The sequence below is a fragment of the Rhynchophorus ferrugineus genome, unplaced genomic scaffold (genome assembly GCF_030347505.1).
Source record: "Rhynchophorus ferrugineus isolate W39M unplaced genomic scaffold, kcgeb_rfMv2 rfM9, whole genome shotgun sequence".
Lineage (NCBI taxonomy): Eukaryota > Metazoa > Arthropoda > Insecta > Coleoptera > Curculionidae > Rhynchophorus > Rhynchophorus ferrugineus.
In genome coordinates, this window is record NW_027472588.1 from 31,308,681 (window position 1) to 31,336,642 (window position 27,962).

General features: G+C 32.0%; 2 protein-coding genes across 3 annotated transcripts; one reads left to right on the top strand and one right to left on the bottom strand.

Moving 5' to 3' along the window:
* The first annotated feature begins 8 nt into the window (after positions 1-8).
* Positions 9-20,132, top strand: LOC143203075 (aromatic-L-amino-acid decarboxylase). Of its 2 annotated transcripts, none has more exons than XM_076415191.1 (11): positions 9-171; positions 2,485-2,566; positions 4,117-4,237; positions 6,601-6,714; positions 11,941-12,043; positions 12,110-12,256; positions 16,001-16,149; positions 17,170-17,309; positions 17,366-17,526; positions 17,587-17,856; positions 19,634-20,132. In XM_076415191.1, the coding sequence occupies exons 2-11, from the start codon at positions 2,487-2,489 to the stop codon at positions 19,780-19,782; spliced, it is 1,434 nt and encodes a 477-aa protein (XP_076271306.1). In that variant the 5' UTR covers positions 9-171; positions 2,485-2,486; the 3' UTR covers positions 19,783-20,132. The 2 variants fall into 2 exon arrangements, with proteins under 2 accessions (XP_076271306.1, XP_076271307.1); XM_076415192.1 differs by lacking the exon at positions 9-171 and adding an exon at positions 2,069-2,234.
* Positions 20,035-27,232, bottom strand: LOC143203074 (peroxisomal N(1)-acetyl-spermine/spermidine oxidase). The gene is made up of 10 exons (XM_076415190.1): positions 27,088-27,232; positions 26,802-27,035; positions 25,074-25,232; positions 24,864-25,009; positions 22,799-22,990; positions 22,484-22,738; positions 22,305-22,427; positions 22,145-22,255; positions 21,865-22,089; positions 20,035-20,270 (listed from the first exon to the last, which is right to left on the bottom strand). Exons 1-10 carry the CDS (start codon positions 27,141-27,143, stop codon positions 20,167-20,169), a joined length of 1,605 nt encoding a protein of 534 aa, XP_076271305.1. The 5' UTR covers positions 27,144-27,232; the 3' UTR covers positions 20,035-20,166.
* Positions 27,233-27,962: the final 730 nt, after the last annotated feature.

Sequence of the window (27,962 nt, forward strand, 5' to 3'; positions counted from 1 at the left end):
AGTGATTGCCAGCTGAAAATCTAAAACGACCAAGACTGCAGCTACGCGCTCTCAAACCCGCTCTTGTTGTCGAACTGGTCTGTCGTTACCTGCCGGTCGTAAATAACGTTCATTTGTATCTCGTTGGTGATCGCCGCTTTAGTTTATTCGGTGAAAATTTGTATTGACTTAGTAAGTAAATTAAATTTCTTTTATAATAAAGTAATGGTTAATTAATAATGACAATACTGAATCCCCAAAAGGTTCCATATATCAGAAACTTGTTGAATATCTTGCTTAAAATTCAGTTACCTTACAAATTATTTATATGCTTATTTTTATATATATTAACCATTACTTAACTTTAGATAAATGATAAAATATTAATCCCAACATTTCTGTTTTGTGCTGCCCCTGAATTGGATACGTTAGATCATAAAATGGACGGTAAATAATCCAAAATGTTATCAATGAGCGAAATTTAGGTCAAGATTACTTTTAATGATTTTGACCTTCACATTGTGATTACTAATTCTAATTTGACTGATTGGGTTTGATTTGGTTTGCGATAAAAATGTCTTGTTTGGTTTGCAATTGGTGAATGTTAGGTAGTATGACAGATATAACTAACAATATAATAAATACATAATAAAGTAGTTAGAATTAAATGTTTTTCTTTTCTTTTTAAACTTTTTTTCTTTTGAATTAATAAAATTAATACTCTACTTTATTTTTCGTTGCATATTAACCTCTTAACGCTTTATATTATTTGATTTATTCATGTTCTTCGTTAATGTTAGTTATTTTTTACACTTTTCATAATTATTGAATATTGAACAATAATTGCAATTCAGTCACACCCAGCTGCATATTGTCTTATTATATAACAACTTTGATGGATATTTAACCTTTCCATGGGCCTGGTGTAGTTGACTGTGTAATGAGTTGGCAAGAAAATAATTTCGATCGAAATATAAGCATCTCTTATTTATTTAATATTTCATTTTAAATAAATGTGATATAGCCCTTAAATAATTGTTCAAAGCACCCTAACGAAGTCATTTTTAAAAATATATTTTTTGGCGGCCAAGAGGTCTCTGAGGATACTTCTGAAGAAATTGTTGTTTTAAGTTTTTGTCTGGTCAGGGATTGTCATGCTAAAAATTGTTTTGTAGTCTTTTTTAGAGTATTTAGGACATTTCACCATCAATACGCTGATCGACTATTAGTTTTCAGTAACGGCGCAGTAACGGCGATGTGCGGACGCAAACTTACTATTTTTTTCTGTTAGAATATAATAGAATATGGTTAACCTTCGTAACTAACCAACTAGCATCAGATATCTCATAATTGTTGCGGTTATCTTTTTGCCGTTAGACTCTAGGGAATCATTAAAACAGACTATTAATGAAAATGGAAATAATATAAATCATGAAATGTCTTTCTTTGTATATGGCAATAATTTTTATTCCACAAAAATCACTTTGTTTCTAAAACAATAATATTGTGTTAGGAACATTTTATTAGGTATATTTATCAAGTTTTACTGATCATTTTTCGCTGTTTACAATGTTATTTTTAATTTTTCTATTGTTTCTAATAAGAATCTTTTTTATGTATAAAACATATAAAATTTTAGGAGACATTTTGACAGTGTTAAAGTTTGGATAATAATATTTAAGGTGTGCCAATGAAAATATAACGAAAGAACACGGTAAAATCTTAACTGTGTCAAGGTTTTTGTCCTTTCTGTCATGAATTGTGGAGTATAATTTTGATATTGACCTGTATATAATAACGAAATTTGTTTTAATATATGAGAGACCCATAAAATTTTGTTTTTAATAAAATCAGATATTAAACCGTTCATCAATATGGTTTGAACTCTTGTGAACTATTACTTTGAAACATTTGATTAAATAATGAAAACTAGCGGCTATATCTAAAACATAAACTGTTTTTCGTTGCACTTATATTATCAAACTGCTGTCTGAATCATAAACTTGTTATTGTTCGGCTATAAAGAAACGTGGCACCTATTTTAAACCGATTAAGATTTGCCATACCTATACATTTCCTAGAATGGTGTAATTAACATCTTATTCCTTATCTTACTAATTAAGTGTTATTAAAAATCAATATCTAAATGTTTTATATCATCCATAGTATTCTTGATGTCTATATAGTGAAATCTTAATCCAATATACATTAATTTGTATAAAAATTTAATTGCTTATTATAATAAAGATCCTAAGGTAAGTTTTGATGACAATTAAAACATAATTACCATATTGTAATAATCGAAATAACTTTCTTGTCGACTTAACAACCGAAATAAATGCACTTTTAGGTACCATCGTAATCGTATTCATCGTGTAAATAAGAATGATTGCTTTTGAATGTATTTGAATGATGAATTTCCGCTTTTTAATTGCAATATAAAAGCTTTTGTCGTGTTCGTTAAGGATATAGAACCCGTCTAATTGACCGTCTCTTATCTTGCAGCAATGGAAGCTAATCAATTTAAGGAGTTCGGAAAAGCCATGATTGACTACACGGCTGAATACTTGGAGAATATCAGAGATCGGTAAGAGGATTTTTGTCCGTTATTCTATATTAAAATTGCTTAAAAGAGATTTTTTATTTTATAGATTTTATGTATATTAAGTATATACATAAAATATTGATCGATATACGTAGAATATTGAATTTTTTTTTAGTAAATTTGCATATTTTAATGAAGAATGGCTATTAAATATATTTAACGGATATTAACAATTTGATTATTAAAAAGTTATTTTTGTTTTAATTGACAATTTAATTGTAGTAAGATTGGGGACATTCTTTAGAAGTTACAATTAATTTGGTGTTAACTTGTGTAATATGTATATATTTTCATTTTATGTTTTCATTTATCACCCCCATCAGAAAAATATCTAGATGTATAAAATTTATTGTTGCATATTTAAATAATCGATTGCTTGTCGACAAAAAGGCAGTTATTATATATTATACTCATATACACTATACTTAAATTTAGCCTTTGATTATAATTTGTTACAATCTCATACATTTTAATTATATTGAGACTAACTCGGCGATAAAACTTTAACACACCACATATCAAACTACATTTTTAGCTTTTAGATTTGACAATTAATGTCAATATAACAAAGAATCAGATATTGTTATTCAATCGAATTACGCCACAACTATAGCAGCGTTAGATAAATTTTTATTACAGTAAAGGGATGTTCCTCTTGTATTTTATAGAATTTCAATCACAGTCTCTTAATTTTGATGCAACTTGTCCCCTGATCTTTTTAAACATTGTTCAATTGCTTACCATTTGGGTACACAACCTATGCCAACTTACTCTACCTATTTTCAATAATAAGAAATTCGAATCTTCTATTATAATAAACAATAATCTTTGTTCCATATTTCTGTGTTCCATGTTTGGCTAAGTGTTCTTCGATCTATAACTTATACCATTAATTTCCCCAGAAATGTTTCCTTCAAGGTCTATAGCAAACCAATACATGGGATTTCCTCTACCCAACTGTCTTCGACTAAAAATCATCTAATCTTTTCTTAAGTCATGATGGTAATATCATTGCTGTCTCTTTATAATGTTTGCGTGATTCGTGAAATCTAAAAGCTACATATTAATTATTATTAAGAGTTGAAAAGAAAAATTTATCTTGCATTAAAGTTTTGTACATGTGATTCTAGGGCAGCTCTCACTGATTCTTTAGGTACTAGTTTTTCACCGTGTGGAACAAGGATTGTTTTCAATTTTAAAATCGTTAATATTGAAAAGTTGAAGCCACATCTTACGGGATTTATCAGTGCGAGCATTGCGTCTTTGGATTCACTATAAATTACAATTATTCAATGGAGTTACTTCGATTATACTTTTCTTCAAATTAAGTTTGAAGAATAAAACCTGCAGCAAATTCTGCATAGTGAATGCTGCAGTATTAAATATAAATATATTATTTAACAACTTAATTAATTTTATATGAAACTATAACTGACAGATATGTAATATTTCGGAATCCCGATACCATCTATTAATTATTACAAAACAGTATATGTAATACGATTTTTTAATATTTCATGTTATTTTTGTAGTCGAGTTCTGCCAACTGTAGAGCCTGGGTATTTGCGACCTCTGATTCCAGAAAATGCCCCTGAAAAACCCGAGAAGTGGGAGGACGTTCTTAAGGATGTAGAACGAGTTATCATGCCTGGTGTAAGTGGATTTTATTATAATGTTGTGCTATGAGTATTTATTATGCGGTTTTTTACAACAACAAAAGCATTAAACTTCTCTAAAATATCTTGAGTCTTTAGAATAATTAAATAAGGCTATGGTATATGATTTTATTTAATCGAGACTGTGACACTACAGTATTAAGTCAGCAATTATATTAATTTCATATTGTTTCCATTTGAAAGAATTTATACATATTCTGAAATAAAGCTGGCATTTCATATACGGGGATTCAACTTTAGTCACTTGGGAAGGGTATTCATTAAGTTATATACTCCTGAATAGTTCATACACCCGTTTTAAAATGGAAACAAGGCTCCATTAAGTATTAAGAAACCGTTACTTTCCCATGTCCACTTTCAATCCATGGGCCAAACATCGATCTAATGAATAATATGACTGATGATCAATCATGATTTAAGATTATGATGATTTAAGATCATTTTCCCCTAACACACTATTCCCCTCACTTCTTACGCCATTTCTCCTGTGTTGGAATAATTTATTCTTACTTTATACTTCATTACTTCTTACTTAATTCTTACTTTATCTTCTGTTTAGAGATAGATCAAGAAAATAGGCAACAAGCTGGCTAACCTTTTTAATTTTTTAGAACAATTATTGTTTTTTGTTAGTGTACAGTTAAATTTTCGCATTTCTAAGTAATATCTTTAAATACAGAGATATAAATTAAAATTGATAATGGGTTATTTATAATTTTAGAACAAAAATATGATTAATTTTATAGTCTAAAAAATAACATGCATAATAATAATAATAATAGGCATCAAGTAAAAAGAAGAAATGTAGAAGAAATGTTTGTTCTTTCATTTAAAATTCATTATTTTTCCTTATGTTTGCCGTTCTACCTACAATTAAAGTAAAATAAGTCTTAAAACTATCTCTGACTAGTCCTAAATAGATGGTGATCTGAGAAATCTTAATATGTCACCAATAGAGCTTAAATGTCTTATACCCTCCATATTATCAATGTCATGGCTAGACCATTTTCACTTCATTAATATACGTTATTTCTGCCATTGTAAACCTTAAAGACACCCAGTTAGGGCAACAGCAGGAGTTCAGATACTTGGAATCAGTAATATAGGAGAAGAAAGTGACGCCTACCTCGGAATTGATAACAGTATCGTCCAAGGTGCAGGAGGTTTTCTCTAAGATAGTGTGGAAAACTAGATAACAAGATTTAGTGAAGAATATTGGAAGTTCTATGGCACCACCATAGTAGCGTATTGATAAGGGAGTAGATACTTCCCCTATGGATTGGTGAAAATGATGATGTTATTTCTGAATATATTATACATTATATATAAACAGACTGAAATCAAAATTTAAGTGTAGTGTATATGAGTATAAATCTTTTAGCACATATATATTCCACATATTTTAGAATAACTCTGTTGCATACACATCAACTGACATACTAATGCATTTTTTTTAAAGTCCTTATTTTTTATAAAAAAAAAGATTAAGAGAAATTTAATACTATTTAGATTTATGAATTATTGCAGCACCTAAAAATACCGTAACAGTTACGTTCCATGTGTCTGAATGTGAATTTAATTTTGTGGGTTTATCTACTGAAGCAATACTAATTTTTTCATCATCATCTTTCAATCATCTGCGTCCTATTATCTCTTTGTTCCTAGCACGTTTCTTATTCTTTCAGGGCTTAAGCAAAATCTAATTTGTTTCAGCATCTGTAGCACCTACATATTAACATAATGATAAACTAATTTCATCAGGATTTTATTGGGGATGTAGTATTATTTTAGCGTCCATGTACCGCAAATTAGTCTTGAATATTATGAAATTTTGGCGAATGTAATTTGTTACGATGTAATGTAACTATTAAAACAAAAAAAATTAATAAAAGTTGTTAATTGTTGGGGCCTGTTTTCTAAGAGACCATTAAATGTTGGTACTACTTCTGATTGCTCCACCATAAAGAATATAGTAATGATTGTTCAACCAGAAATTCCGTATCTCTTTAAAATATCGAAAATAATTAGTCACTGTAATAACAAAATTGCGATACAGAAAATAATTGAAAAAAAAAAACAAAATATATCCGTTACCAACTGATAGCTTCGAGTCTGGATTAGGAAACCGTCATTTGTTTTGCACGCATTGTTTTCTAGGTCAAGTCGATTTTGATTTCAGTATCTTTTCGAATTGCTTAGGTAACATCTATCGTCAGGTCGGAACAATATTAATCGTTTTACAACTAAACGGTTAAATAATACGTTTAATTTATGTGCTGAATAGTTGGAATATGTCGATTATCATGTAATTATGAATGTTAATTAGGCTGTTGTTTTCAGATAACACACTGGCACTCGCCTAGATTCCATGCTTATTTCCCCACGGCTAATTCGTATCCTGCGATTGTTGCTGACATTTTAAGTGGTGCGATAGCCTGTATTGGATTTTCATGGGTAAGTACCGTTAGAAGTAAGAACATATGGAGCCGAACCTGAAACATATTTAAGTATTTGGTTGTTTAAAAGATATTTAATATCCAAGTTTTTGTGGTTTTATGCTTCCTTCGTCTTTGTTAAGTGTGTAATACTGTACAACCGCACACTCCTGTTTTATATGTGTTATGTATAAGAAATCTTTCAAATTTAAATTCAATTTCTATCCAATCCAACAGTGAAAGATGCATTTTTTGACAAAAACAACATACATTTTATTTCTCAACATAATCTCTGTTTGACTCAATGAATTGCCCACAGCGTTTTCCCAATTTTTGTATCCTTTTCAAATAATAGGTTCTCTCAAGATCAAGTGTATTTCAATGATGACCTTTTTTTGTCCGAAATATGTTACCACCAAGGCATTTTGTTAGGTTTGGAAAGGTAGACAGGACATAGTCGCAGGAGGTATAAATGAAATATGCACTAAACGATGCAGCTTGCTCAAAATTCTACAGTAGTCTAATATGAGATGACAATAGAGGGTAGCAATAATGTATTTAAAGTTATTGAGTGTTTCGTACCTTATTTTATCAGTTTTAAATGATTTCTTGTATAAGTGCAGATTTTAGGTAACCATAATTCTCAGCAGCATAATTGTCAAGCTACTACGGTATATTTTTCTCATTTCTTATCATATCATGTATAACATGGTATATTTTATTTATATAACAAATGGAGTTATTTTTTTACTCATTATTTTGCAAATAGTTAGGAAACATATAAGAATATTTTGCAACTATCGTTTGAACATTAGTTGTATCTAGAAAAGAAAAGGTATCTCAATAATGATATCCTCTTTATGTCAGATTGAATACCTGTTTTCAAAAAAGTAACATTTTAATTCAGGAGAATAAACTGCCTCTTTCAATGGATGATTTTCATAATAGTCTTCTCAGATGTTATTTTATTTTTGTTAATTTCCAAAAATGAAAAAATGATAAAGCCAGTAATTAAATGTTTAAAATGCCTGACTGCTTCACTATTGACTTAATGTGGCAACAACATCATTTCAAGTAATCCCAAAAAGTAAATTGCTATTCAAATTTCAACATGACAGATACTAAGTACTCCCTTGGACCTATTAGAGGTAATAATTTTACAAGTGAAGGTTATTTCAGATTAAATCCAATTCGTATCAATGAATATTATTCAATAGCTTTTCGGTCAAACTTCTCTTGATCATTTTTTGCAGTTTCGTTGCTAATATTATTGACTACTGTCATTACATACCATATCATTACATAATAATAACAAAACTTTTATTTATTGGATAAATCCAAACAGACGCCACATGTAACTTTTTGTTTAAGTTACATTTATAAGACGTATATATATATATATATATATATATATATATATATATATATATATATATATATATATATATATTGTTTTTACATAAGATAAAATAATGAATCTGACATATTATATTTCACAAACTACTATACGAAAAAATAACCGACCGCAACACATATCCTAGTTTCACTGAATAACCGCTAACATTTCAACAGATGTCAACATATATGTTACCTTTCTCGTGTTACTTAAGATATTGCGGTTGGTACTGAGATATAATGTACTCAGATTATTTATACACGAATACTTTTAATAGTGGTTAATAAACGAGTTTAAATAATCAAGTTTAAAATCATGAAATATTTTTTAATATATTATGTATACTATAAAAAATATAGCTATGTAAGGTTTATTTAGTAAATTTTACCAATATTTGTCAATTTATTTATGTGAAATCTAAATAAATATTTCAATATTGGTCAATAAGAATCACAAATATTTAAAAAACCAAAAACCATGGAATAACCATCGATGAAAAATAAATCTACATCGAGATTCCCAGACATCATTCAAATATTTAAAATGACATGAAATTGTCTATGATTTTGCTCTCAACTTTTGCAATCATAGCAGGTATTAATTACTTTATCTGTTAGGGCAACTGGATCCTGGTGTCCAGGATAACAACACAATTATTTGATCATATTCTTAATTTCTTTCTATATGAAACCCTTGCAACTGTTCCCAATCATCTTGATAATTTGAATTTTTAGAAATACGTTTTTTTTTATCTGATTAAACAATTTTTCTGAGAGTTTAATAATAAGACTGTGACATGAGAGCTATGAAAGCAACTTAGGTTCCGTACTTACTAAATTACTATCTCTGCTGTCTTGAAAAAAATGAGATTGAGATCTTGCACTATCTTAGTCTTTTAAGACAAGCTGCCTACACAAACATCTTTATCCATTTTCATATTTTATGTCAACAGAAGATTGTATATATTTTTAACTCCTGTTAATCCTTAATTTAATTGTAATTAAACATCACCATATATTTTCATATATCTATAGCTAGCACTACTGAATTTATTATTAAATCTATTAGGTCAAGCTATTAAGATCTTCTGGGATAAGAACAGAAAAACTAACCCTTGGCTGATTCGGCAAAATTTCAATAACCATTATAGTTCGAAAGACAAAACATTAATTAGGAATTGTCCGACTGGTGACCATGGTTGCCTGATCACCGAGGTTGAAAATTAACCACTTAGAAAATCAAAAGGCGACTTATACGCCTGAATAAATCTTTTATACATCGGAAACGTGCCGTTGAATCTGGGGAGAGAAGCGGCTTTCCATCTAACCGGAGATAAAAGCGGAGAAGATTTTCGATTGTTCGGGATAACGACACAGTGGCGGCTCTATTATTATTATTTTTTTAAATAGCAATGGTAACGTTAACGTAGGTTCTGGAATTATTAATCTATCAATTTTCGTGGAAACACTATATTTGGAAACCAACTTAGTGGTTTTGTAAAGTGGTAACCCATATTATATATGTTTCTCTTTTTCTTCCATGGAAACATCGATACATCTTTATTTATAAGAACTAGTGATAGCCCAGTGGTCGAAATTAGACTATGATTTATTCATTTAATCAGGTTTCTAACATAATAGAGTAAAGGGAATAATTTAAAAATGATAACGTGTACTACTAAAATTTATTTTAACAATATTTTTCAACATAAGATCAGAATTTTCAGTTCCATAATCAACAAAGTATTAATAAGTTTAAATTACTACACCACTGAACATTATAACAAAAGTATCATAAGTAACATAAGATTATTTTACATATTAACAACTGTAACAACTTCAGAGCATTAAGTATATATGACCTTTCTTTACCTTTATGTTATGAATATAAATATAGAATAGTAATAATATAAATGAAGTAATATATGTTATATGTGTGTGTGTGTGATGTCCACAATCCTAGCGATGTTGTGAAACAAAAACAAAACAAAAAATTCCTATTTGGTAGAGACTTAAGCTGTGGTTCGGATCTTGGAAATATTTTTTAAATCACTAAATTGGGAATATTTAACCAAATTCTCCTATTTTTACCATTTTCAATTGTTTAGAACTACTTGCTCCAACATACAAAGATAAAAAGAAGTTTTACAATAATTTCTCAGTAAACCGTTTAAGGAGAACTTGCAATGTCGATTATGTCAGAAAAAGTAATATCTAAAAAAACTTAACTATTTCGGCTAATGATACTTAATACTTTTTCTACTTAAAAATTAACATTTTCTGATAATTTTGTAGTTAAGCAAGCTATTCCAGCTTTTTAGAACCAATAATAGATCGCATTTCACAACGTTCAGTTCGAGTTTCGTTGCTTCTGTACCAGTGACGCGGTCCATGAAGTTAATAAGTTTCAAAATTTATAAAAATTCTTTAACAGAAATAGTAACAGCTAAATTATTTCATTTGTCGGTAATTGGTAATTTTGCCATACATGGCGCTACTAGAATTAAATCCATATGTTTTTTACTTAGCTCTAATCCTCAAAAGATACGTGTATAAATTTGGAAGCTGTCGGATGATTAGTTTGTGAATTATAGCATTTTGAGTGAAGCAACTTGGCTTGATGCCGAGTTTCCAGACACTGCCCCAGGAAAATCAACCATCAGGGATTGGTATGCTAAGTTTAGACGTGGTGAAATGTGCACCGAAGACGGTGAACGCAGTGGAGGCCCAAAAGCGGTTCTTAACGACGAAAACATTAAAAAAATTCACAATAGATTTCGAATGACCGTAAATTGAAATTGAATGAAATAGCAGACACTCTAAAGATATCAACTGAACGTGTACATCATATCATTCACGAATATTTGGGTATGAGAGAGCTCTGTGCAAAGTGGGTGCCGCGCAAGCTCACTTTTAACCAAAAACAACGACGAGTCGATGATTCGGAGCAGTGTTTGAAGATGATCCAGCGTAATAAACCCGAGTTTTTGCGTCGATATATAACAGTGGATGAAACATGGCTCCATCATTTTACTCTGAAGTCCAATCGACTGTCATCCGAATAAACTGCACATGATGAGCACATTCTAAACCGTGGGAAAACGCAACAGTCGGCTTGCAAGGTTATGGCGTCTGTATTAGTCTATTAAGTGCTGCTTCACCAAGACAATGCACCGTGTCACAAATCAGTTAAAACGATGGCAAAAATCCATGAATTGGGCTTCCTCATCCTCATGAGTTGTTTCCTCATCCACTGTATTCTCCAGATCTGGCCCCCAGTGACTATTTACTGTTCTCAGACCTCAAAAGAATGCTCGCTGCGAATAAATTTTCGTCGAATGAAGATGTGATCGCCGAAACTATTTTGAAGCAAAGCAAATCGTACTTGAAAAATGGTATCGAAAAGTTGGAGGTTCGCTATAATTACCCTTGAAGGGAATTATGTTCAATAAAAGAATTTTGCAAAAAAATAACAGCTGGTAGGCCAGAGACTTTTCAATTGACCTGTTATACAGAGTTGTATGTACCTTACTCAAGTACGAGTACCATTAACCATCTATATGTAGATCTAAGTCAACTACAACTTCTAATATAATTTTTACATTTTTACATTACATTTTACAATTTTACATTCGTTGTTTAATTATATTTAAATATTCAATTGCTATATATTTTGTTTTAATCTTTTTTCTTTCTCATCTTGTACCAATTAGTGCTAACGTTATAACAATACAATACATATAATACAACAACAATACATTTAAACTTAAAACTCTTTGAAGCCTTGGATTTAAATTTTATATGCTAATATTTCTTTATATTACATTATATTATGTGTTATATCTTTCAGATTGCCAGTCCTGCTTGTACTGAACTAGAAGTAGTGATGCTAGATTGGTTGGGTAAGGCCATCGGACTGCCTAACGAATTTCTCGCATGCTCTGGAGGGAAAGGTACGTAAACGTTCTTGATAATACAATTCCGGTAACATAACTCGAATTTTTTAAAATATTTTACAGCGGGAGGAGTTATACAAGGCACAGCTAGTGAAGCTACGTTAGTAGCTCTATTAGGAGCCAAAGCCAAAGCGATCACAGCTGCCAAAAAGAAAAATCCCGAACTCAAGGAATCAGATATCATCGCCAAACTTGTCGGTTATACCTCTAGTAAGTAGCTTCGTTTATTTTCCATGAATCAAATTGGTTGTATTTGAAAATAGACACGTTCCTCTTCTAAAGGCGGCAAAAAAAGGAAAGACAGAGCACGTATCTGTAATATATTTCTTAAGGTTCAGATAGGGAGAGTTTTCATTAATGTAATTATACCAATTTTATATAAACAAATATTACACAGCTCAACATAGAACATTTTTTTGCTCTGGAGTCCTGACAAGTCTACAGATTTCGAATATATTCACTAATGTACTGGATGGACTCCGGTTTTAGATTAGTGATATTTTAAAAATAATATATTTTTGTCAGCTTTTTAAAACACGAATTATTTTTGAGTGTTTGTTAGCTGGTTGAAATTCGCTTATTAAATTGGTTTTACTAGATAATATTAATTATAATGAATATAAGTGACCGATTTGTACCGATATAGAATAGAAATGCTTAACGGTTTACTTGGTATAGAGTGGAACAGGTTCACCGGGAAGATAAGAGCATTCCCTGCTCATGAGATGTTATTAGTAAAGCTAATGTGATTAAAGAGTCATTGTTAAGTAGAGAAGAAATCATACTACTGCTGCTACATATCAAGTTAGGTATGATGAAACAGTTTGTCAAAGTGGTGGACAAGGAAGTTTTAAATACGCACGTAAGATATTTCTTAAGCTGAGTTAAAATATGGTGAAAGATATAAACTTTTCTGAAAGTGATGCTTGGAGAGATTTTAGGTAGAAAGTAGGTAAGAAAAGTAAAGAAGGTAGAAAACTTGAAAATATTAAAATAAAGTTTCATTTTCTGTTTTTACTTTACTATCTATGATATACTTCTTGAAAATCCTGGAAATCAGTAAGGAACAAGATAAGTATACCGCCATGAAGTGATGGAAAAATATGTTAAGATCGATTGGAAATGATAGCAGATGCTTTAGAATGATTCATTCCCGAAATTATATTGTTATCAAAAAGATATATGAAAGAGCTGATTGTAAAAAGGGTTTCTCTGATGCTTAACATACTATTTACATATTTTTCTCTTTCATTTTCTGTGACACAATTCAACAGTAAAATGAAACAATTAGTAACAAGATTTTTTTAAGGAATATTCTTGCTATTTGTTTGTAGGTTTAGGAAATGCCAGAGCCAATATTCCAGTACCGTTTGTAGCCTAAAGATTTGTTGGTATAACCGTTTTCGAAAACACTCTTGCATAAAAGGCATCAAAATGATTCTTGACTGGTATTGCTAATACTGCATCAGTACACATTATATCAAAATCAACAGTTAGAGTAAAGTTACGTTTAGTAATTGGCACTTTTTCTACAAAATAAAACTAAATAAATGTATTAACAATTAAATTAATCACCATTAAATTAATAACTATTAAATCAATATTTCCTAATATTATCTCCCTCCCTATCAGGTACCGAGATCAGGTTAATTTTAATTAAGTAAACGGTATCCATTCACTATTAAGGATTTATATTAGGTCAATAACGTTGTCGTTTCAAATGAAACAAGTCTGTACGTCTTACTTAATTAGTGGGTTTATTTGCTACTGTCCGTCAACAATACCCAATATATCGATACTAAATTGTCATTATATTGAATTGCTGAATGTAACGTTATTTTAATATATGATATTTTAACTCCTGCTGTAAAACATAAAATAGATACATTAAGAGAAACAACATTTAAACCATTATCATAATAACTAAATGATCGGGTTTTCTGGGTTATATTACATTTATATTCCTACTAGTACCAGAGGGAACTCGTGACTTGTTATAGATGTATTTTTTGCATATATTCCATAATGGTCTGACTAAATTGACTATTTAAGAGTAATGCGTATTACTAGCTAATATATTTATTAATAATTTGAATTAATTAATAATTTTGCTTGGTTGGTGTCGTGGTAAAGTCGACAGGATAGTCCTCCTATTGTAGCGATAGTCGCGGGTTCGGATTTTGCTCGGACATGGTCGTACATTTATATTTGTGAAATTGATCCCAGTCACGCCAGTAACCAGGCTGGGTAAGACCGGATGTATTCTGGGATATTCTCCAAGTCGGTCACTCGACGGTCGGTAGGCTTAATGCTGAGGACCATAGTTCAGAGCTTACATTAAAAGAGTAGGTCCAATTCAGATAAACGCCAGTTAATAAAAAAGAGACTCTAAAATAATAGACTAATTTTGGTTCTATCCTGGACGAAATTTTTTGAACCGGGATTATAATAGTGATGGAATAACGTTCAGGATCTTGAAAGTAGAATAAAATATATGTAGTCCAATCCACTGTCTAGAGATTAGTTGCTTGCATGTGTTCTGACCATTCTTTGCACGTTAAAAGAACATTCATATAAAATTAATCAAAATATTTTTCAACATTTTCTCAAACTTTTTCCCATGTTTCTGGCAACGTGACTTTACCCTATCGAAATAATGATCTTGGTTTGGCAGCGATCATCAATCTGTCTTCAGCATTTGGGAATTATGTTCCAGCCAAGCCATGCTGCATGGTGCTGATTTGAACAGGCGGTAATCAGAAGGCAATACGTCTGGTGAATACGTTGCGTGCGGTAAAACTTCCCATTCAAGCTGCAAAAGTATTCCAGCAGTCTTCAAAACACGTGACTAAGTATTGTGGAGCAAAAGGATTATTTTTCGAATAATACGTTGTTAATTGACGCCAGTAGATAGCTATAGTGATAGTTTCATTCGGTTTTAGCGGTTCGTAATACATTGAACTTTGCTGATCCCATCATATGTACAGCAAAATTTTATGGCTAGGAATATTCCGCTTCAGTGTCGAAGTGGTCGGGTTTCTTAAAGTAACCCATGATTTTGCCACTACGCCATAGAAAATTCTTTTTCTTGCATGACGAGCAGTGCAACCGTGTTGTTTTAACGTTTCGAATTACCATTTTCACCGAAAATCGACCATTAAATTAATCGACTGAGAAGCATCTTCAAATTCAAATCGAACAACAACTATAATGAATGTTGAAAATGCAATTTTGAATGAAACGGATGATAGAATGACTTAGCATCTGTATATTCTGAATAATAAAATAGTTCTAAGTGGAAAACTATTATATTATGTATAGAAATATTAATTATAGAAAAATATTGTTGATCTTAAATTAGGTAATTGGGCATCAATTTCTGTTGTTTTTCTTATATTTCTTTATACTTTCTTTTCTATATGTTTTTATATAATTGTTCAATGACATGAAGGACATTATCCGGTTTATTTGCCATCGCCAGCGAACAATATTCAAATCACTGACCCTAAATTGTCATTATATAGACGATTGATCGCAACTGTGTTTTAGTATATGCGATTTTAGAGTTCATTGCTAATATAATATTCATTGCTAATATATCATTGTTCGTTAACATCATAATAACGAAATGACCTGTATTTTATGGGTTATGCATGCCACTTTTATAATTCGTAGATTAAAATAGTCATAATCGTTTTTATTTTCAAATATTCAATATTTTTTAGACTGTATCGATGATTTAAAAGTCAAGGATATTAATATATACTCATAAATTCAGGTTTGTCTTCAATAGATGTCGCTAATGATTATCTGGAATACTTTTAAAATATCTTGTAGAAAAAATACGTTTTCATTATTGTTTTTTGAACAATTATCTATCACAATGCGAAGGAAAACAACAATCTAAATAAAATTGCAAACATAAAAGTACATTTCGAATTTCTTTTTTTTTAGGTCAAAGTCATTCGTCTGTTGAACGTGCTGGTCTCTTGGGTGGCGTTCGCTTGCGTTCACTTCAGCCCGACGAAAACAACAAGCTCAGGGGGGAAACTGTTGAACAAGCCATTAAAGAAGACCGTGAAGCCGGCCTTATTCCATTTTACGTGAGTCGATCTGGTTCTGCTAAAAATTAACAGATTAACAATTAAATAGTTGCTTATAATTGTTGTTGTTTACGTGGGCTCTCGTTATTTTTATGATACGCATGATTTTCTTTAATATCAAGGTGTGTGAAATTAATTCCTATAAATCATTCGCTTTCTGGTATTTTTCAGACCTTATTTCTTTCAAACTTCCTTTATTTCTTCAATAGTATTCTGATCAGGATTATAAGGATTATAAGTTGCACTGTGGTTAACTACCTTCAATTCCTTGATACTATACAAAATATCACTCTTAGAATATCACTGAGTGGCTTACAATCATCCTCGGCCTGCTCTGCCATCCTTCTTAGACCTGACCCCATTTTGAAGACATTTACTTGTTCTGAGCCCTTTTATCTCTAGTTCATCGCAACCTCCTTTTGAGGAATGAGGAATTAACTCTCTACATCCCCTACCCCATCTTTCCCCCTTGGACCTTCATTACCTTCTTTATAAGCACTCTGGTTCAGCCCTAGTTCTGAAAACTCTCTCCTTCTATCCTGTGTGTAAGCATATTTACACTGACTACTCTAAATCTCACAATGGACTTTGCAATAATTTGTGGTAGAAACCCATTCATAGGCTATGTCTATTTAAGCTCCTGGAACAGGGCTCTGTATTAACCACTGAACCCTTTACAATTTCGAAGCCTTATCCTACATTTTAAATTTGACTCATATATTCAAATTGACTCGAATTTTTTCATATATTTCTTGAAACAGATTAACTATCCAATCACCCTAACTTTGAATTCGTTTTTATTCATTATCATTCTCTTAGTATTATATTCCATGTGTTTAAGATTGTCTGTAGATATTCTGGCATATCAGTTGTTACTATTACATTATCTACAAAAGTTCCCACCGGCATTTCTTTTCTTTCCATATTTTTATATATGCACTCTCTATGCAGTCCTGTTTTCATACATGTTATAATCTTATGAATTTACTTTAATAATTCTAATATATTATATATTTGCAGTGTGTCGCTACATTAGGTACCACATCATCTTGTACATTCGATCGTTTAGATGAAATCGGTCCTGTGTGCAATGAGAATGATGTCTGGCTCCATGTTGATGCAGCTTATGCCGGATCCTCGTTCATTTGTCCTGAATACAGGTAATAACGTCTATATACCAATACTTTCTTATTATATTACTGTATTATGTTTGTAGATATTTAATGAAGGGTATCGAACGTGCTGATTCGTTCAATTTCAACCCACACAAGTGGTTACTGGTTAATTTCGACTGTTCAGCTATGTGGCTGAAAGATCCCTCTTGGTTAGTGAACGCTTTCAACGTGGATCCGTTATATCTTAAACACGAACAGCAAGGTAGTTTTTTCAGATATCCCTTATCGATAGTATTTTCAAATAACGCTTATTATTTTACAGGGTCAGCGCCGGACTATCGTCACTGGCAAATACCTCTCGGCAGAAGGTTCAGGGCGTTGAAATTGTGGTTCGTACTCAGACTGTACGGCATCGAAAACTTACAGGCCCACATCCGTAAACATATACAGCTAGCTCACTACTTCGAGTCATTGGTGCGTGATGACCAAAGATTCGAAATTACTGAGGAAGTTATAATGGGACTGGTGTGCTTCAGACTGAAAGGCACTAATGAGCTGAATGAAGCATTATTGAAGAAAATTAATGGAAAAGGTGAATATTAATTATGTCATATATGAATTTCATAAGAAAATAATTTACATAAATCCTAACCAATGTTGGATCTTTTTCTTTATATCTCTGAATATTTTTTAGAATTATTTTTCATAGCAATCTAATAAATTAGCGCTAATAAGCTATTTGTTCGGTCCTAATTTTTCACAGTTTTAAAATTACAAAGTTCTTATTCTACGCTAGACACTTTGGGCTTAACATCTATGTCACTGTTTTTCTAGATCAAATGGTCTTTCTTTAATATTCTGACTCAGCCGTCATTACCAAGGAGCTAGAGAACCTCAATATTAATGTGCTGATGGAGCTTCTGTTCTTGAGTTATTTACATTTTTTATTATGATGTGGCTTCCACCTGAGTTTAGAATAATGGGTCATGCCATGATATTTGGCTTTATTTCAATGAACAGTGAAGTCAATATGCATTGATTTGTTTTGATTCATTTTTATGCGACATTTTCTCTCCAGTATTGTATTTCAGAAATAGCTGTTTGTAACTTTTTGGTTCATTCAGTGTTGTTATCTCCAATGAATAAGATTTGCAGTGTCTTCTGCATATGTAAGAACTTTTTATTTAATGTAGGCAATTCTCGTGTGTACAGCAGATAAAGATCTGGTTCCCTGTGGCACACCTTCTTGTATTTTCTTCAAGTCATTATGGGCATCTTCTTCTTTGACTCGGAAGTGTCGGTTAGTTCTATATGACTCTAAAATATTTGAGTGTTGGTCAGACAGAAACATTTTAATCTTATGTTTAAACCCTCTTGTTAAAGTTCATCGAAAGCTTGATCCCTAAAAATATTGCAGAACAAACTTAATTTTCTTCTAGTGATTTTGTTATGACATTGGTGATTCTGTAAACCAAATCAATCTTGGAATGTTATTTCCTGAAACCGAATTGTTGATCTGGAATAAGATGCTTTTCCTCAATGATTGATTTTGCCCTTTTGAATAGATGTTTTTAAAATAATTTTGACATTGTCGGCAATAGTGATATTGGCGTGTAAAACATGGGTCATAATGTTGTTTTATAAGGTGGCTTTACTGATTTAGGAATCATAATTGCTTTAACAACATTCCATAGACAACACTGCTGTCAAGTTGCACAGTAGTCATTACTTTGAAATATTAAAAAATATTGATATGTAGTAGTGATAAATAATAATCTTCGATATCTTAATAGTTGGATATGAAAAGCTTTGAGCAAGCTTCCAATTAATGGCAAATTATTGTCAATCATAATTTTTATTAAAATGTGTTTTATTTGAAAGAGCCGCAACTTCTCTCTCATCCAGTCTCATATACTACTAACCAATTCTTAAAATTTCTTTCCATGACTTATATTACGTTTTATTTACATTGTTTTAATAGAGTGAATTAGGTCGTATCTCCCTTGGAAATATTGATTTTGCCACGGTCTGTGAGGAAGCTTTGTAACCTGCATCGATTGCTGTATTACAATTGAATAGATTAATTATTTGTCATGATATTGGAAAGAAAGAAGCGGAAGTTGAACATGGCATATAATAGTATTTAAGTATCAGAATAGTATTTAAAAATTGTCGTTTGTATGCTCAATTAAATTGATTGCTAGTGCTAGTTGCAATTGTTAATTTTATTTACTGATATTAGCAATTTTATTGCTACTTTCTCTTAGTCTTAACCTACAGCCATTATCGTCAGCAATATTTTGAATAACAATACAGTATATTCTTGCCATATCAAAATTATTTTAAAAGTGAGCAAATTTTTTTTTCAGGTGTTATTCATTTAGTTCCATCGAAGATCCGAGACACCTATTTCTTAAGACTGGCGATCTGTTCGAGATATTCCGAAGAACAAGACATGGACGTATCTTGGAAGGAGGTTAAGGAAGCCGCCGAAGAAGTTCTAGCCGAAAATAATTAAGAACTCTCAAGACCACACCCTATCGATCATCATGACAATTGTTATCTGTTAATTATCGTTTCATAATTCATTGCGTTTGCGTTGTTGATAATAAATAATCCTAGCGCGTTAATTGAGCGAATGTATGAACATTTTTTTAGATTTAAGCGTAAATATTTATTATTTTTTGTGTATATTTATTTATTAATGTTCATTTTGTAAAAAATAACTATATATATTTATTGATATATAGATGTTAAGGAAACAAAAAACGACCAAGACATATATGTGTATATTACATGAATCAAGAAATATATATTAATAGTATAATCTTAAAAAGAAAAAAATACAAAAATATTATGTGCAATCGACCGAATTGTTTTCTTTCTTCCGTATACATCTCCGTTACAATTGGGGTGGAGGTCCACCGAACTTCTTGGTTAATTGAATGATTCTCTCGGCTTCACGGATACCGCTCAATCTGGCACCATGTACCGTTGAATGATGACCTATAATCAATAATACATTTTTATATTTTGTTTGCCGACGCGTTAATACGTTCCAAATAATACTAAAATGATTAGATACAAGATGGACGATCTATTGGTTTTAAATCATTACCAGTATTTTAGTAGTAATTCTACCACGTTTAAAATAAATATAAAGTTTAGTTCTCTTCATATTATTTCGGTTTAATAAGCGCTAATGTTTCGATCTGAACTCATACTGGATATATTTCAACATACGAAACCTTTAATTTATAGAACTTTTGTTAGGATTTACTTGTACTCTATAGAAGCATATTTCATAATTTTTTGAGCGATATTTTTGACAGCCAATAATTTTCGATATTTTTTCAAAAAAATTGAATATATTTTTTTTATTTACAAAATACCTTTAAATTATTGCTAATAAGCCTTTAAAATAGGTACTTAATTTTAAATATTTAGTGTATTTTAGAACTTTATTTTAAAGGTTTATTAAAAATATTACTACTTTTTAAAATATTCTAAGAATATCTTTGGTCCAATATATCAACATTTTCTATTTTTTCTTAAAAATAACGATTTTCTAGCTATTGATATTGTTAGCCTCTTATGCAAACATGTTCAAGTCATTGTAATTTGCACCTCTATTTACGGATAATGGGTCGAATAAATTCATTAGTACAATCTCGCACAAAAGCACAAACAGAGTGCCGTAAGCGTCGCATTTCAAATACTTCGAGTTTATATTACAAATGTCAAATTGCGACCATGTTAGAATCGATGATGTCTTGTCCATTTTTTTATTTGTGAGTTTGTTCTTGAGAGGTGCTCTTTTGAACAACTTCACTAGTTTAGAATATCATTCCTTTTAATTCAGATTTCAACTTTTCGAAAATAACTAACTGACTAAGGTCACAAAGTGTCACAAATTAAATTAGGAGACTAGTATCAAATCATTCCTATAGAACTATCATATATATATATATATATATATATATATATATATATATATATATATATATATATATATATATATATATATATATATATATATATATATATATATATATATATATATACATATACATTATTTTGGTGAATTAATAGTAGCATTAATCTCAATATTTTTAGTCTTATCTTATAGGAATTTTATGAACTGCTTGTTCTTGTTTTCCAACTCTTATTCTTTTTGACCCTGAAAATCATCTAGATCAGAACAGACCCAATTTTATGTTAAATAACTTATTTATACCTTCTTCCCATTAAGTACGCTTCTTTAATATATTATGTTTTAATATAATTTTTATATGTAAAATCCTGTTCATACATACAAATCACTAAAATGTATTTTATTAAATATATTAGCTACCGCCAAGTTACTCTCTAAATTTTAGGAACTTGTGTTGAAAAATGCACGTCTTTTGAGGCGTAGGAAATGAGTGTGCTTTGTTGTTGTGAGGATTTATCTTGTTCCCACTACGATATCACTAATAGTTCATAACTTCATAGAATTTAACTTATCTGATCATCATCAGGCCAAGAAACTTATTAAACTACCCTAGTTTCACGAGATTTTTCGAACCGCCACTGATATAGGCACTGGAATTGATTTTACCTGCGCACGTGGCCTCCCCAGCAAACAGCAGGATCGGCGGAACAGGATCGCAGGATCCGGGAACAGGGCAGCTTAAATCGCACTGATGCCCCACGTTCGAGTTGATGTTCATGTACGAATAGGAGCCGCAAAAGTACGGATCCGAAGCCCATTTCGATCGGAGTATTGTTGACGGATAGGGAAGCGATGCGTCTCCGGTGAACTGTCGCAATAATTTCGTTATTCCTGGAAAGGACGACTTATTGAATATTAATTTGTGTTAAGGAAGGGTGGTAGGAACCTTCGGCTACTTGCTCATCGGACATTTGTTCCATTATCACTGATTCAGGGCCGGATATGAAGGCGCAAAGTACGTGCTTGCTACCTTCGACTTCTTCAACGGAGACTAGACCTGAAATTAGTTTATTATAGAAAAAAATACTGGTCAGATATCTATATACCTTTAGTCCAATCGGTTCTCTGAGCTAGTTCATCTGGTGACCAGGCAAATTTTATACCACCTTCTGACCACACCCAGAACGGTTTATCGTAGTCCAGGAAGATTTTATCTACATTCCCATAACCTCAAAGGAATACAACAAATAGAACGGAAATAATTATCATCAGAGATTTCTTTTACCTAAAGCACCAATTGCTTCCATTTTGTTTCCCGGCAATGCAGGACAAAACATCTTATCTGCGTGTTCTTTCAGCACTCCCAAAGATACGGTGATGACCACGTAATCGGCACAATATTCCTCTCCATCACAACACTGGACGATTGCTCTGGGTCCTTTTTTTCGACTCTGGACTGCGCCCCATCTGATAAGACCGACGGGTTTGCCGAATTTCACGCAACACTCGGGCAGTTCTTTGATCAGTGGTGACAGCACGCCTACAACAGTCGACAGGAACTGTTATTTCAGATCAGACGGTGTATATAGCTGGAATCAACCAACGAATCCGACGGGAATATGTACGGTGCCGCCAGGAATGGCTATGTAGCTGCCGAAGTTATCAGCACTGACTTTGGTCAGATCTTCACCGGTGAGGAATCGAACTCTGTTCGTGAGTCCGTACATGACACGGGCCATGTCGTATCTTTTATCTTCAGGAAACATTTGGAGCTCTTGCTGTATACGAAGCGCTAAAATGTAATGTAAAATATAAGAAAATTAAAATAGGTACATACATTTCTTAAATGATTACACTTGTTTTGGCTCCCTATGATAGGGAGGGCAAACCTATATATGAGATACTGCTGTTTATATTTTGAGAATAACAATAAAAGGGCAGCAATATAGTGACGAAATGGCTTTATTGGTTTTCGCAGTATTCTCTATGATGATCAGTAAAATATATATGCGCTTGAGACAATCTTCTTCGTAGCACTTTCTCCATCTCAGTTGAGGTAATTATGTGAAATTATGTCAATATCATTTTGCGCACAGCATTAATGTGTTCTGGTACAACAACTAATTTTGAACGATCATAGAGATTTAGCCAACGTTTTACAATGGTTAAAGATGCCAAGGAAGGTCACCATTGCCTTTTTTATATATATATATATTTTGAAGTATCTTTTTTACCAACGAAGATTTATCTGGACTGGACCTATTGTTTAACGTGGGCTCCGGGCCACGGTCCTCAGTATTAAGTCTATCGACTGCTTAGTGACCAACTTAGAGACCAAGACATTAAAGACCTTAGAAAGAAGACATCCAGTCTTACCCAGCATGGTTACTGGTGTGAGTAGAATGGTTATATCTTGTCGGATTTTCCACTGTTGTCTATAAAAACATTTACATTTATAATTACAAGCATAAAGTAACAGGTCAACTGAAAAGTTCCCGGCCTGACACATATATGGCGCTACTAGAATTAAATCCATATGTTTTTAGTTAGTACTAACCCTCAAAAGATGTGTATAAATTTAACAGCTGTCGGATCATTAGTTTGTAAATTATAGCATTTTGAGTGAAGCTACTTTTGTTATTGTGAAAAAAATGGATAAAAAGGAATTTCACGTGATGATAAAATATTGCATTTTGAAGGGAAAATTACAATTGAAGCAAAAGTTTGGCTTGATGGTTAGCTGGCAAGGTTATGGCGTCTGTATTTTGAGATGCGTATGGAATAATTTTCATTGATTACCTTCAAAAAGGAAGGACCATCAACAGCGACTATTACATAGGGTTATTGGACCGTTTGAAGGGCATAAACAAAATCGGACAAAGTGCTGCTTCACCAAGACAATACACTGTGTCACAAGTCAATGAAAACGATGGCAAAAACTATACATCCACCGTATTCTCCAGATCTGGCCTCCAGCAACTATTTCCTGTACTCAGATCTCAAAAGAATGCTCGCTGGAAAGAAATTTTCATCGAATGAAGGTGATCGTCGAAACAGGCATATTTTGAAGTAAAGGATAAATCGCACTACAAAAATGGTATCGAAAAGTTGGAGGGTCGCTATAATCAGTGTATCACCCTTGAAGGGAATTATATTGAATAAAAAAAAAATAATTTTCTGTGTAAAATGTGTTTTACCAAAAAAATGTGTTTTACTATGATAGGCCGGGGACTTTTCAATTGACCTGTTAGATCCATGGCCCAGTAGGACTCGAACCCGCGACTCTCGCAACAGTAGGAGAACCGTCCTGTCACCTTGACCACTGCGTAAACGAAACCGGCTCACCCTTGTCCTGATAATCCACATCGGAAGTCATAAAAATCATAACACGAAAATGTTCACAAATTAGCTCTTTTTTCCATGAGATAAAATGTTCAATTCACTATAATAAATACAAGCTGTGCTCAAAGGACAAAACGTTCTAAGGTAGGTTATGGTTAAAGCCCAAACTTTTAATTGTACATGCCACATAAAGCTTATCTAACAATAATCAAAGAATCAAGACTCAAAATATAAATAGCAACCCTAGTAGCATTTATTTCTATGGCAATTTTTCTAATATCTAATATTGTAAAACAATGGATTACGTAATGTTCTACACTCACTTAAAAAGTTAAAGAGATTTCCGTGTTCTTTTCCGCATCCCATAGTAAAGAGGTTTGAAGCCTCGGTTAAGATTTGCTTGAAGACATGTTGACCAAGCTGTGCTGTGGAATGATCAATAGATCTACCATCGCTGGTACAATATAAGCTATTATAAAAGATTATTTTAAGACTTAACTAACACTACGGATAAGAAATATATTTATGCAGACCCCTGGGCGAAATTAACTCTCTTCAATGGACTTTTTAAAAGACCCTCCTGCGCCGCCAGAGTGTAAACTGGGTTGCCTAGACAAGCACCGTGAATCCATTGACATCCCATTTCAGCAACAACGTCACCTAGCCAGCAGGAGTGGATACGACCCCCTGGTCTGTGAAAAAATCGATTAATATATGTGATGGTTCCTGTTTTAAGATTCTGATTTGAGACTGACTCTCTAGATGGCGCGAATATATATTTAATATATGTTAAGAATGTTTTCTTATTATATACTTTTAAATATTATCTGTTACTAGACAAACTAAGATCCAATATGTGGGTATCGTCCCGATCATAGAGAGAAAAAACCTAATACCAACACACCAGTTTAGGTTTATTAACAAGCATTTAACAATTGACTAGGTCCACAGAATAACAGATGTTATTGAAAAAGCCTGCGAAAATAAAAAAGTATGCTCAGCTGTATTCTTAGATGTAGCACAAGCTTTTGATAAGGTTTGGTATGAAGGCCTTGTTCATAAACTACAGAACGTATTATCACAACAACACACAGAACTACTAAAATCGTACATTATAGCCAGAATGTTTAGAGTTAAACGAGAAGAAACTTACTTTACAATAAAAGAAGCTGAAGCAGGTGTACCATAAGGAAGTGTACTGGGGCCAATGATTTATCTACTCTACACTTGTGATATATCACAAATGGAGAATATTACAATGGCTGTTGATACTGCGATTATGGCTGTCGGAGACAACAGTAAAGAAGTCACACGAAAATTATAACAGGGAAGTGACAATATAAATAATTGGATACATGCTTGGAAAATAAAAATTGACGAAAGTAAATTTGTGCATGTACAGTTCACCTACAATCAGACCGTACAAGCACCAATAACATTAAATAATACTATCATTCCGTATACCAACAACTCTAAATATTTGGGAATGAATGTTGATGCAAAACTTCGCTGGAAGGAACATATAAAGAATAAAAGAAAGGAACTGGAATTGAAATATGGGAAAATGTATTGGCTAACTGGAAGGAAATCACAATTATGAGTACATAATATATTGCTATTCTATAAGCAAATCTGAAACCTTTATGGAAACAAATGAACAAATGAACAAATTTTTCAAAACAAAATCTTGAGAAGTATTGTGGGCTCACCCAAATATTACAGGACTCACTACCTACATCGAGACCTTCAGTCAGTAAAGCAATCAAGAAAATTACAAGGGGGTATGAGGAAAGACTCCATTCTCATGAGAATATTGAAGTATTGCAATTTTTGGATACCACCAGAGCAGGACAAAGACTTAAAAGAATCAAACCATCTGATCTTGTGTAGTGTTGTGTAGTGAGGTGCATTTAGTAAAAAATACAGCCGCGACATATATAGACATTATTTCACCAGAGATTGAGATAAGGCCGATGGGTCTTCCTAGATATGTACCAATATTTAAGTTATCATAAAGACAAATGGTAGGTTAGTCGGAAACGACTAGTAAATTGTAATAATTAAATAGAAATAAAAATGTGGGTATTGTTAAAGAGTGTTAAAAGTAGGATACAAGAAGAATAAATTAAATATCTCAGAGCGTAACGAAGAAGGACAGAATGATTAATAAGTATATAAGAAAAGATAACCGAATCAGGTTATCCGAAAAATAACGGCATATATTATTTACTAGCTGTTATTTTAATAAATTAAATAAAAACCTGTCAGTAGCTTCTAGCACCACAAATTTACTTAAACCACATTGTGATAGTCTCTGAGCCACACTAAGCCCGGCTATACCAGCACCCACAATAACTACTGACGGTTCTGGTCTGCAAGGATCTACCATGTTATCTGTGATGGTACATTGTTGATAATCTCCTGACTGTGTGGTCTTCCGGTTGGTTGACGTTGATGTTATAGCGCGCTTGATCTTATTTAGAATCTTTCCAAAACTAAAATACCTTTTCTTTAGACTAGGCAAATGTAAATCACTTAAATGGTTACCATCCCCTCTGAGCTACAAGAAGTGGTCTAAGGGATGACAGTGCCGAAACTATCATTTTTGTATTGTACTAAAATTTTGATTTTTCGATGCTTGACTGTAATGACATTAAAAATGTTGAACTTCTGACAAAAGGTGCGCGGTTGACAGTTTTATGTCGATTTAGTACCAGAAAAAAATGTATACTAGTTCAACAATGGACATTTGATTAAGTCAGAATTTTTGCGTTCACAAATAAATAAATAAATATATTGTCATAATATCTCTGTGCGTCACAAATGTACTTGACAAGGTTTAACATTTGATATTCAACTAAGAGATGAACATTACAGCATTGTTAATTACTACAGTTTTATATATTTGAAAAGAAATTTAGTGAAATGAATTCAAATGAATTTCGGCTGGGGTTTTGTAAGGTTTTATTTTGCGAGCACTTTTGTGCTCTTAAGTGACTGTTTTACGTTGCTTATATTCCAACAACATAAAACAGTGCTTGGAAAATTTTCTAACACATGGATATTCGATAAATAAAAACTAAAACTGAAAATTATAGCAATACGTATTTTGATGTAAAGACAGACCCTCTTTGAGCTCCTCAAAAGGCAATATATCTTAGCCTCCATATTGATATTAAACTAATATAGTTAACTTGATCTAAGATCAAATAGGTAGATTTATTATTCCATAATAAATCCTATTTGGACCTACGGGATATACCAAACCATTAAATTGATTTGTAATCAACATACAAAAAAAACTACAAACTTAATGATCAGATGAAACATAATGACTTACCTCCAGATCAGACAGTCTAACGAATTAGAAGAGTTAATAAAAAAATAAATACTACTGAATCAAACCAACATATATGCAATAA